Source organism: Bubalus kerabau, chromosome 8, assembly GCF_029407905.1.
Source record: "Bubalus kerabau isolate K-KA32 ecotype Philippines breed swamp buffalo chromosome 8, PCC_UOA_SB_1v2, whole genome shotgun sequence".
NCBI lineage: Eukaryota > Metazoa > Chordata > Mammalia > Artiodactyla > Bovidae > Bubalus > Bubalus kerabau.
Window position 1 is genome coordinate 51003692 of NC_073631.1, and position 12916 is coordinate 51016607.

At 40.8% G+C, this 12916-nt stretch overlaps 1 protein-coding gene and 1 long non-coding RNA gene across 3 annotated transcripts in view; one reads left to right on the top strand and one right to left on the bottom strand.

Annotated features, from left to right (window-relative positions):
* PIK3CG (phosphatidylinositol-4,5-bisphosphate 3-kinase catalytic subunit gamma) overlaps nucleotides 1-12916 on the top strand; it is a 42209-nt gene that overhangs the window by 15079 nt on the left and 14214 nt on the right. For both annotated transcript variants that reach the window (XM_055590244.1, XM_055590243.1), the window contains exons 8-10: nucleotides 7710-7840; nucleotides 8810-8921; nucleotides 10393-10550. In XM_055590244.1, coding sequence (XP_055446219.1) covers nucleotides 7710-7840; nucleotides 8810-8921; nucleotides 10393-10550 — 401 coding nt within the window. The remainder of the gene's footprint in view (nucleotides 1-7709; nucleotides 7841-8809; nucleotides 8922-10392; nucleotides 10551-12916) is intronic.
* LOC129659129 (uncharacterized) lies at nucleotides 3518-7131 on the bottom strand. Its single transcript, XR_008717806.1, has 2 exons — nucleotides 6969-7131; nucleotides 3518-4066 (listed from the first exon to the last, which is right to left on the bottom strand). It is a non-coding gene; the product is annotated as an uncharacterized LOC129659129 (long non-coding RNA).

Genomic DNA, 12916 nt, shown 5'->3' on the forward strand with positions numbered 1-12916 from the left:
TTTCTGGTCTTATGTTTAGATCTTTAATCCATTTTGAGTTTATTTTTGTGTATGGTGTTAGAAAGTGTTCTAGTTTCATTTTTTTACAAGTGGTTGACCAGAGTTCCCAGCACCACTTGTTAAAGAGATTGTCTTTAATCCATTGTATATTCTTGCCTCCTTTGTCAAAGATAAGGTGTCCATATGTGCGTGGATTTATCTCTGGGCTTTCTATTTTGTTCCATTGATCTATATTTCTGTCTTTGTGCCAGTACCATACTGTCTTGATAACTGTGGCTTTGTAGTAGAGCCTGAAGTCAGGTAGGTTGATTCCTCCAGTTCCATTCTTCTTTCTCAAGATCGCTTTGGCTATTCGAGGTTTTTTGTTTTTCCATACAAATTGTGAAATTATTTGTTCTAGCTCTGTGAAGAATGCTGTTGGTAGCTTGATAGGGATTGCATTGAATCTATAGATTGCTTTGGGTAGTATACTCATTTTCACTACATTGATTCTTCCAATCCATGAACATGGTATATTTCTCCATCTGTTAGTGTCCTCTTTGATTTCTTTCACCAGTGTTTTATAGTTTTCTATATATAGGTCTTTAGATTCTTTAGGTAGATATATTCCTAAGTATTTTATTCTTTCCATTGCAATGGTGAATGGAATTGTTTCCTTAATTTCTCTTTCTGTTTTCTCATTATTAGTGTATAGGAATGCAAGGGATTTCTGTGTGTTGATTTTATATCCTGCAACTTTACTATAGTCATTGATTAGTTCTAGTAATTTTCTGGTGGAGTCTTTAGGGTTTTCTATGTAGAGGATCATGTCATCTGCAAACAGTGAGAGCTTTACTTCTTCTTTTCCAATTTGGATTCCTTTTATTTCTTTTTCTGCTCTGATTGCTGTGGCCAAAACTTCCAAAACTATGTTGAATAGTAATGGTGAAAGTGGGCACCCTTGTCTTGTTCCTGACTTTAGAGGAAATGCTTTCAATTTTTCACCATTGAGGATAATGTTTGCTGTGGGTTTGTCATATATAGCTTTGATTATGTTGAGGTAGGTTCCTTCTATTCCTGCTTTCTGGAGAGTTTTGATCATAAATGGATGTTGAATTTTGTCAAAGGCTTTCTCTGCATCTATTGAGATAATCATATGGTTTTTGTTTTTCAATTTGTTAATGTGGTGTATTACATTGATTGATTTGCGGATATTGAAGAATCCTTGCATCCCTGGGATAAAGCCCACTTGGTCATGGTGTATGATCTTTTTAATGTGTTGTTGGATTCTGATTGCTAGAATTTTGTTAAGGATTTTTGCATCTATGTTCATCAGTGATATTGGCCTGTAGTTTTCTTTTTTTGTGGGATCTTTGTCAGGTTTTGGTATTAGGGTGATGGTGGCCTCATAGAATGAGTTTGGAAGTTTACCATCCTCTGCAATTTTCTGGAAGAGTTTGAGCAGGATAGGTGTTAGCTCTTCTCTAAATTTTTGGTAGAATTCAGCTGTGAAGCCGTCTGGACCTGGGCTTTTGTTTGCTGGAAGATTTTTGATTACAGTTTCAATTTCCGTGCTTGTGATGGGTCTGTTAAGATTTTCTATTTCTTCCTGATCGAGTTTTGGAAAGTTGTACTTTTCTAAGAATTTGTCCATTTCTTCCACGTTGTCCATTTTATTGGCGTATAATTGTTGATAGTAGTCTCTTATGATCCTTTGTATTTCTGTGTTGTCTGTTGTGATCTCTCCATTTTCATTTCTAATTTTATTGATTTGATTTTTCTCCCTTTGTTTCTTGATGAGTCTGGCTAATGGTTTGTCAATTTTATTTATCCTTTCATAGAACCAGCTTTTGGTTTTGTTGATTTTTGCTATGGTCTCTTTTGTTTCTTTTGCATTTATTTCTGCTCTAATTTTTAAGATTTCTTTCCTTCTACTAACCCTGGGGTTCTTCATTTCTTCCTTTTCTAGTTGCTTTAGGTGTAGAGTTAGGTTATTTATTTGACTTTTTTCTTGTTTCTTGAGGTGTGCCTGTATTGCTATGAACTTTCCCCTTAGGACTGCTTTTACCGTGTCCCACAGGTTTTGGGTTGTTGTGTTTTCATTTTCATTCGTTTCTATGCAAATTTTGATTTCTTTTTTGATTTCTTCTGTGATTTGTTGGTTATTCAGCAGCGTGTTGTTCAGCCTCCATATGTTGGATTTTTTAATAGTTTTTCTCCTGTAATTGAGATCTAATCTTACTGCATTGTGGTCAGAAAAGATGCTTGGAATGATTTCTATTTTTTTGAATTTACCAAGGCTAGCTTTATGGCCCAGGATGTGATCTATCCTGGAGAAGGTTCCATGTGCACTTGAGAAGAAGGTGAAATTCATTGTTTTGGGATGAAATGTCCTATAGATATCAATTAGGTCTAACTGGTCTATTGTATCGTTTAAAGTTTGTGTTTCCTTGTTAATTTTCTGTTTAGTTGATCTATCCATAGGTGTGAGTGGGGTATTAAAGTCTCCCACTATTATTGTGTTATTGTTAATTTCTTCTTTCATACTTGTTAGCATTTGTCTTACATACTGCGGTGCTCCTGTGTTGGGTGCATATATATTTATAATTGTTATATCTTCTTCTTGGATTGATCCTTTGATCATTATGTAGTGACCATCTTTGTCTCTTTTCACAGTCTTTGTTTTAAAGTCTATTTTATCTGATATGAGTATTGCTACTCCTGCTTTCTTTTGGTCCCTATTTGCATGGAAAATCTTTTTCCAGCCCTTCACTTTCAGTCTGTATGTGTCCCCTGTTTTGAGGTGGGTCTCTTGTAGACAACATATGCAGGGGTCTTGTTTTTGTATCCATTCAGCCAGTCTTTGTCTTTTGGTTGGGGCATTCAACCCATTTACGTTTAAGGTAATTACTGATAAGTATGACCCCGTTGCCATTTACTTTATTGTTTTGGGTTCGAATTTATACACCATTTTTGTGTTTCCTGTCTAGAGAATATCCTTTAGTATTTGTTGGAGAGCTGGTTTGGTGGTGCAGAATTCTCTCAGCTTTTGCTTGTCTGAAAAGCTTTTGATTTCTCCTTCATACTTGAATGAGATCCTTGCTGGGTACAATAATCTGGGCTGTAGATTATTTTCTTTCATCATTTTAAGTATGTCTTGCCATTCCCTCCTGGCTTGAAGAGTTTCTATTGAAAGATCAGCTGTTATCCTTATGGGAATTCCCTTGTGTGTTATTTGTTGTTTTTCCCTTGCTGCTTTTAATATTTGTTCTTTGTGTTTGATCTTTGTTAATTTGATTACTATGTGTCTTGGGGTGTTTCGCCTTGGGTTTATCCTGTTTGGGACTCTCTGGGTTTCTTGGACTTGGGTGATTATTTCCTTCCCCATTTTAGGGAAGTTTTCAACTATTATCTCCTCAAGTATTTTCTCATGGTCTTTCTTTTTGTCTTCTTCTTCTGGGACCCCTATGATTCGAATGTTGTAGCGTTTAATATTGTCCTGGAGGTCTCTGAGATTGTCCTCATTTCTTTTAATTCGTTTTTCTTTTGTCCTCTCTGATTCATTTATTTCTACCATTCTATCTTCTAATTCACTAATCCTATCTTCTGCCTCTGTTATTCTACTATTTGTTGCCTCCAGAGTGTTTTTAATTTCACTTATTGCATTATTCATTATATATTGACTCTTTTTTATTTCTTCTAAGTCCTTGTTAAACCTTTCTTGCATCTTCTCAATCCTTGCCTCCAGGCTATTTATCTGTGATTCCATTTTAATTTCAAGATTTTGGATCAATTTCACTATCATTATTCGGAATTCTTTATCAGGTAGATTCCCTATCTCTTCCTCTTTGGTTTGGTTTGGTGGGCATTTATCCTGTTCCTTTATCTGCTGGCTATTCCTCTGTCTCTTCATCTTGTTTAAATTGCTGAGTTTGGGGTGTCCTTTCTGTATTCTGGCAGTTTGTGGAGTTCTCTTTATTGTGGCGTTTCCTCGCTGTGTGTGGGTTTGTACAGGTGGCTTGTCAAGGTTTCCTGGTTAGGGAAGCTTGTGTCGATGTTCTGGTGGATGGGGCTGTATTTCTTCTCTCTGGAGTGTAATGAAATGTCCAGTAATGAGTTATGAGATGTCTATGGTTTTGGGGTGACTTTGGGCAGCCTGTATCTTGAAGCTCAGGGCTGTGTTCCTTTGTTGCTGGAGAATTTGCTTGTTATGTCTTTCCCTGGAACTTGTTGGCCCTTGTGTGGTGCTTGGTTTCAGTGTCGGTATGGAGGCGTTTGATGAGCTCCTGTCAATTAATGTTCCTTGGAGTCAGGAGTTCCCTGGAGTCAGGGATTGGACTTAAGCCTCCTACTTCCAGTTATCGGTCTTAATTTTACAGTAGTTTCAAAACTTCTCCTTCTATACAGCACCACTGATAAAACATCTACGTTAAAGATGAAAAGTTTCTCTACTGTGAGGGTCACTCAGAGAGGTTCACAGCGTTACATGGAGAAGAGAAGAGGGAGGAGGGAGTTAGAGGTGACCCAAATGAGATGAGGTGGAATCAATAGTGGAGAGAGTGGGCTAGCCAGTAGTCACTTCCTTATGTGCACTCCACAACTGGACCGCTCAGAGATGTTCACGGAGTTATACAGGGAAGAGAAGAAGGAGGCAGGAGACAGAGGTGGCCAGAAGGATAAAAGGGGGAAATGAAAAGGCGGGAGACAGATCCAGCCAGTAATCAGTTCCTTAAGTGTTCTCCACCGTCTGGAACACACAGAAATTCACAGAGTTGGGTAGAGTAGAGAGGGGTTAGGGAGGAGATACAGGTGACCTGGTGGAGAAAATGGAGAGTCCAAAGGGAGAGAGAGCAGTCAAGCCAGTAATCTCGTACACTAGTGAAAAATGGGTCCTGAAGATTGGGTTCTTAAAGGTACAAAATTGGTAAGAAATACATAAAAACAAAAATTAGAAATTAGAGTAGAGTTTGGAATTTCCAAAATGCGATGTTAATGAAAAGGAGAAGGAAAAGAAAGAGAGAAAAAACGAACAAAGAAAAACAAACAAGGTCGTGAAAGTAATAAAGAAACTACAGGTACAAAATTGATAACTAATACCAAACAGCAAAAATTAAAAATCCAGAGTAGAGTTTGGAATTTCAAAAATACAACGTTAAAAAAAAAAAAAAAAGAAGAAGAAGAAGAAAAATAAAGAGAGAAAACAAACAAACCAACAAAAACAATGTCGCAAAAATTATAAAGAAAATACAGGTACAAAATTGATATCAAATACCAAAAAGCATAAATTAAAAATCTTGAGTAGAGTTTGGAATTGCAGATATACGATGTTATATAAAAGAAGAAGAGAAAGAAACAGAGGAAAAAAAAAAAAGTCACAGCAATTATGAAAAAAACTATAGGTACAAAATTGATAACATATATCAAAAGGCTAAAATTAAAAATCTAGAGTAGAGTTTGGAATTTCAAAAATGCAATGTTAAAGAAAAGAAGAAAAAGAAAAAAGAAAAAAAAAAAAAAAAAAAACCACGGTCAAAAAATTATAAAATATATATATGAAGTTTGCTGAAGAAGAAAAAAAAAAAATAGGGTCTTTTTTTTTTTTTTTTGCAAAGTAATAGTTATAAAAGTGAAAATTAAAGGACAATAGAGGACTTAAAAAAAATTTTTTTTTAATTAAAAAAAAAAAGAAAGAAAGAAAGATTGATCGTAAAAATAGTAAAAATATATCTAGGTCTTTCTCTGGTTTTGTTGTGAGTATTGTGGGTTCAGTTCATTTTTGGCAGTTCCTTAGTCCGACTTATATTTCTCAAGATCTATAGGCCCCTTCCTATGTAATCCGTAGTAACCACAGGGTTTTAATCTATGGCCTGTAGCTTCCAAGGAGTTTCCCTCTGTTAGAGCTTCTTCTGTTTGCTGGTCTCTTCAGTGTCTGGTTCCCGCCCTGACACAAAGGGGACGGTGGAGGACCCTATTTTTTTTTTTTTTTTTTTAATTTAGGCTCACTTGTTCAGCCGCGCTGTGGGGAGGGAGGGAGGGATGCTGCAAACAGATAACACTGGCGTGCGCTCGAAGTGCCTCGGCCACACTGGGTCTGCCCCCGCTCACGGCGCGTGTAGCCTCCCTGCCCACACTGCTTGGGCTCTAGGTTGTTCCGCCGGGAACAATCAGAGGCCGGCCCTGGACTGAGCTCCCAGGTCCAAGCCGCTCAGGTTCAGGCACTCGGGTAGTCCTCAGAGGCGCAGACTCGGTTGGGCCTGCGTTTTGTGTTCTTCCCAGGTCGAGCAGCTCAGGCGATGAGGTGCTTGGCGGGCGCCAATGCTGCGACTTATCGCCTCCCCGCCACTCGGTTATCTGGGTGTAAAACCGGCGCACCTTCTCAGGCAGATGTTGACCGTCCAGACCCCCAAGAAGTTTTAGTTAGCAAAGAAGCCTGCTTACAGTTTTATAGATAGTGTCTCTCTGGGGCTGCGATTGCCCCCTTCCGGCTCTGGTTGCCTGTCACCGGAGGGGGAGGTCTGCAGCCGGCTATCTCTGTTCAGTCCTTTGTTCTGTGCGCGGGCCTGGCGGTGTCTTAGGTTAGGGCTGGCTTTTCGCGTGGTAGATATCCCACAGTCTGGTTTGCTAGCCCAAATTATTTCGCTCAGATAGCGCTCAGGACATTCGGCCCGATTCTTACTCTAAGGGACACAGCCCGCGCCGCACTTCCCTGCCCAGCCCCCGCTTGCTAATGCCGTGTGCAGGCGTCTGCGCTGCTTCTCCGCTGGGGGAGTTCCCGTAGGGCTCACAATCCGCGATTTTTAATTGTTTATTTTTTTTTTTCCCCCTCCCTTTTATGTTGCCCTCTGTGCTTCCAAAGCTCGGCACAGATTCGGCAGTGAGAGGGTTTCCTGGTGTTTGGAAACTTCTCTCTTTTTAAGACTCCCTTCCCGGGACGGAACTCCGTCCCTCCCTCTTTTGTCTCTTTTTTTGTCTTTTATATTTTTTCCTACCTCCTTTCGAAGAGTTGGGCTGCTTTTCTGGGTGCCTGATGTCCTCTGCCGGCATTCGGAAGTTGTTTTGTGGAATTTACTCGATGTTTAAATGCTCTTTTGATGAATTTGTGGGGGAGAAAGTGTTCTCCCGTCCTACTCCTCCGCCATCTTGGCTCCTCCCCCTGGGAAATGATTTTAACAAGAACTTGTTCCCTCCTCTAAACTTTCACTCTTTTCATTGCACAGTAAACTCTCTCACAAAAAACATTCAAAAGTAGATGGAAAGATCTGCCACTTGTTTTACGAGCCTGACTCCACATTATCAAAGCTATTATGTACTTTCCTCTTAGGTGCTTTTGTAGACATTTCACATTTTAATTTCAATTAAACAAATTTTTATTTCAGTTTCCAATTTGAGAAGTAGAGAACAGCCTTCCCATTTGACTCTGGAATTTTAAAAAGAAAAAGGAACAGGTTACCAAGTGAAGAAAGATGTGCTTGGCATATTAATGGTTTTGCTTATCAAAAACCAGCCCTTTCCTCTTTTCATTCATGGATACTGAAAGCAGGTCCCACACAACTTCCCTATCCGCCTCCTTTTCTTTCTCTTCCTCATAAGGAAACCACCAGCACGAACCTGGAAAATAACCTTCTGGTTGAGAAAGCTCTCTACCCTCCACTGAACAAAGACACAGCCATTCCTCCTCTGGGTCCGGTGCTTGGCTCCAGTTCACATCAGATCTGTGCATCTTCCCACAGGAATGATTGAGATTGTGAAAGATGCCACAACGATCGCCAAAATTCAGCAAAGCACAGTGGGCAACACGGGAGCCTTTAAAGATGAAGTGCTGAGTCACTGGCTCAAAGAAAAATGCCCTATTGAAGAAAAGGTGAGCTCCTGCTTCTCCCCACTCCAAAGGCTCCTGAGAAATTGTGAGCAGTCTAATGACACGTTTTCAAAGGGTCTGCATTGCCATGCCTCCTAACACACTATGGAACACTTTCCCCCTGAGCTCATGGGGGTTTAAATGCTGCTGACATAGTAGATCTGTGCAAAACAGAGGTGCTCGTTCAGACTCCACTGAGCATTTGCTTCTCTTTTGATTATCAGGCCTGCTTTGCATAAAATTTGGTTCTGGGACATAATTTGTTAGCATCTTTTCAGACCATCTATTTTTGTCATTCAGCAGAACAATTTAGTTAACACAGACAAACTCCTTCTGATCTGGAAACACTCCAGATCATAAAAAGTAATTTGCAATTTACCCCTGCACCCTAATCTAAATGGTAAATTAGGGATGTTGAAAATGCTACTTCCATTCCTCAGAAGTACATGTGCGAGTCCACAAGCTGTGTGGTTAGGCTGCTTGGCTGCTGGTTAAAATTCTGCTGTACAGGATTAGCACTTCTCGTTTGCATGGGTAGCAGCCTTTTGGGGAAGGGAATATAATTAGTAGCATTTATTAGTCTGCTATACGTGTGGATTTGTGAACCCATGCATACTTTAAGTGGTCACAAGCAAAACATATGTTCACCAACAAAGGAGGAACCATTATGGGGTCTGGATTGTCGTTGGCAAGTGATGCATGGAGAGGCAGTGAGCCCTTTGATTATATTACTGTTGTCCTTTGACTATTGTTTCCTTTTCGTGCTGAGTCACTGTATCTTCACCTAGAATGTAAGGAGAGCAATGGAGAAAGTTGGCACCTCAAAGATGAAACTTCAATGAAACCAGGCACCACTGACTTGCTCCCTGAAAATGATTCCCAGAATGGCATCTTTTGGGGAGTCCTTTGTAATAGATTCATGCTGCTGTTTGCAGTAAGAATGCAACTAATATTCAGATGCATTTTAATCAGTTTCAGGCAGCAGTGGAGAGATTTGTTTATTCCTGTGCTGGCTACTGTGTGGCAACCTTTGTTCTTGGGATAGGCGACAGACACAATGACAATATTATGATCTCAGAGACAGGTGAGTTTTGTTTATTATAGAGTAATGTTTTCTGATTATGGTAAAATATGCCTAACACAAAGTTTACCATTTTAACCAGTTTTAAGTGTCTATTTTGGTGGCATTCACTGCACTCACATTGTTGTACAACCATCACCACCATCCATCTCCAAAACTTTTTCATCTTACCTAATGCTGCTGCTGCTAAGTCACTTCAGTCATGTCCGACTCTGTGTGACCCCATAGACGGCAGCCCACCAGGCTCCCCTGTCCCTGGGATACTCCAGGCAAGAACACTGGAGTATTACCTTCAGTCTTACCTAATGGGAACTCATTAAATACTAACTTCCCAGCCTCACCCTACCCACCTCCCCTCCCCCACCCAGCACAGAGTAATTTTTAAATGGAAGTCAAGGTTGGAGCACAGATCTAGAAGTCATTATTGTGTAGGGACACAGAGGCTGTGATCACCCTGGGGGGGGGACCCAGGAGTGAGTAATGGAAGAAGATATAGGAAAGGAGACTTCAGAAGGACAAGCTGGACAGTAGCTGGAAAGCTAGGAAGGTGGATATGATCAACAATGTCAGATGGTACAGAGAAGCAACAAAAAAGTCACCAGTAAGGGACTTTGCTCGGGGTCCAGTGGTTGGACTCCATTCTTCCAATGCAGAGAGCACAGGTTTGATCCCATGTAGAGGGACTAAGAAACCACATGCTGCTCAATCAAATAAATAAGATGTTTTTAAAGTCACTGGTGCCCTTAAATCTAAAATGCTGCACCTTCCTAACTTATCCGTCCTTTCTGGTTCACTGTCTAACAGTGGTCAGTGTTGATGGCATGCCATGACATTTTTCTCTAAGAAATTTGATTCTTTACCATCTGAGCCACCAGGGAAGCCCCAATTTAAGAGTGAAGCCTGGGGAAAAAGAAAAAAACAACAACACCGTATTGGGGTAAATTGCTGATTATCTTTAGGAATCAAGAGATAATGCACTTATGGACCATTCAGATGACAGAGGACTGAATAAATGAAAAGAGATGAAGGGAGTTGTGATGGTGACAGTGGTAGAAACTGACCCAAAGGAAATCAAATGTTTTATTGGTAAGAGTGAGACATGTGTCTCTCCTGAGTTCCATAAAGGGAGTAAGAGAGTCTTGGGCATAACGATGACATATATACGCCAGAGAGTTTGGATTTATATTTGTAAGAATAGTTCTGAGATGAGAATTTTTTAAATGGTATTTGGCTGTCATTTAAAGAGCATCAGAAGGATATCAAAACTATGCATGTTTCAAAGAGTGCTTTGTGGCTACTTAGGGCACACACCTGCTAAGACAAAATATATCACAAGCAGAGTAAAAATAGCTCTCACACCCAAGATAGCTCATTTTCAGTCAACTGCAAAATATGTCAAGAAATGAACAGACCAGTGTGTTGTTTGCAAGTGCCGTTGCTGGTATAATGACGTCAGACATTTCCTTCTCTTAAGGAAATCTATTTCATATTGACTTTGGGCACATTCTTGGGAATTATAAAAGTTTCCTGGGCATTAATAAAGAGAGAGTGCCATTCGTGCTAACTCCAGACTTCCTGTTTGTGATGGGGACTTCTGGAAAGAAGACAAGTCTACACTTCCAGAAATTTCAGGTAATTGCTTCCCTCTTGACTGCCTGCTGGGAACACCAACCAGATGGTGCTGCAGCCCTCACCTCTCACTTTGCCCTGAGTCTCCTCTTGCCTCTGCCCACCCGCTTCTCACGTGACTCCCCCGGCCCCCCACGCCCAACCGCCTCCCAGTCTCTTCTGTCCCTTCCCCAAGTGCAAAATAATGCTTCTCAGTCACCCCCTCCTAAAACCAAACAGCAAGTAGGAGTATTCCATCATCAATGGGACTGGTTAGTATAGTCCCATTGATATATAGCAGGATGATGTGGCCCTGAAGAGAGGGCTTTTAGGAAGAACTCCTGGCAGGCAGGTTTAGCCTTTGAATATTTACCTAATCAAGATGCTGCCTAGAAGATCCAGCTTTTACATGTCTTTTCAGGACTCACCAATGATGGTGAGCTTCTCTTGATTTTTGCTCCAGGTGTGTATTTATCAGTTACTATTAATAACACAAGGAATTCTTGCTTGTCTCTTTCTGTAAAGGAAGGTCCCTTCTCTCATTGGAAACCTTGTCAGCTCTATTATATATTGTCCCAAGAGCTTTGGGTTGTCCCGCTCACCTGTCCACCCGCTCCTCTGTGGGTCTCCCATCTCTCTAAGGGTGTCCACATTTGACTTTCTCTTTTATTCCTTCCTGGTCTACATCCACTTTTGACTATCAAATAGTATTTTGCATACCTGAGGAGCAAAATGTTTGCTCTTTCACATTTAATAACTGTGAATGAACTCAGAAAAGTTGTCATGACTATTGTAATACACCTATTTTAAAGCCATCAAAACACAAACCAGACCAGCAGAGGCAACAAGTGATTACTTTATAAGCATGTTGGTCTCCAGCTCCCTTTAAACAGCCTTCTCCTTAACACCTTTGAAACATGGTTTGATTGGCATCCAGCATTTCAGGACTGACTCTCTTTTCTGAGTGTCCTCTTGAGGCTCATATTAACCTTGGGAGATGACATGGGCCTTGGCATTCAGGGGAACAGGAACTGGAATGTATTGTTTTGAAACCTGCCTGTGCTTGTTTGTTCTCCTGGCTGATTTTCGATGTGGTGGTTACCAGACTTCCCCTTCCATAGCACCAGGGGTGTTGTCAGAGAAACTGAGATCTCTGTGGCCAGATGGTCTTAGGACTAGTGTTTTTCTGTGTAAACTCAACTGGGATGCAGACTGTTTCCAGGGATTTGACACATTTCAGTCCTGTTTTTCTTTAAGGTTAAAAAAAAATCACGTATTGTGACAGCTTTCTGGAAGAGAAAAATGGTTATACAAACACACACAACCTGAAAGAGTTTTACTATTTAATTTAAAGCAGGAGGGGCGTGGTGGGGGGGAATACTCATTTAGGGCTTCCCAGGTGGCTCAGCGGTAAAGAACCCACCTGCAGTGCGGGAGCTGCTGGTTCGATCCCTGGGATGGGAAGATCCCCTAGAGGAGGAAATGGCAACCCACTCTAGTTTTCTTGCCTGGAGAATTTCATGCACAGAGGAGCCTGGCAGGCTAGAGTCCATGGGGCAGCAAAAAAGTTGGACATGACTTAGAAACTAAACAATAGCAACAAATAATAAATACTCATTTCTCATCTTTTGGAGATGGGGTTCATCTGCTTTGAACAAACACAGCAGCAATAGTGCCATTTAAACAGACAGACACGAGGATCTTGACCTCACAACAGTCTCTCCGTATTTCTCTATGTATATTCTCTTCCTTCTGGCCAAGGGTTGTCCCTAAAATGACTGCTCATCTGAACTATTGTTGACAAAATTCCCATCCTATAGTGCCTATATCACCCCACCAATCCCAGCAATCCTTCCCCTTTAGTCTTCCTTGTTGTCATTTTTAAGTTTCAAAATATTCTTTAATGAAAAGACTTGGGGTTTGGGGAGGCCACAAACAGGCTCACTCCCTGTCCGGACAGCTTCCTCCCAAAGCAGCAATTCTTTGCAGGGAGTCTGTCCCTTCAGTCTAGAAGCATTTCTACATCCTCTGTGACTGAAAGCTTGTTTTTGAGCCATTAGAACTGCTTTCATTAAAGCAACATTCTAGGGGCATGTGTACTGCCAAAAACATACCTTTGTCAATTTTATTGTATTTATCTATGACTGTTTTACAGTACTGGCATACTCTATAAGTGAAGTGAAGTCGCTCAGTCGTGTCCGACTCTTTGCGACCCCATGGACTGTAGCCTACCAGGCTTTTCCGTCCATGGGATTTTCCAGGCAAGAATACTGGAGTGGGTTACCATTTCCTTCTCCAGGAGATCTTCCCAACCCAGGGATTGAATCCGGATCTCCGGCATTGTAGGCAGACGCTTTATACTCTTTAAGTGCCTGTAAATGAACCTTAAA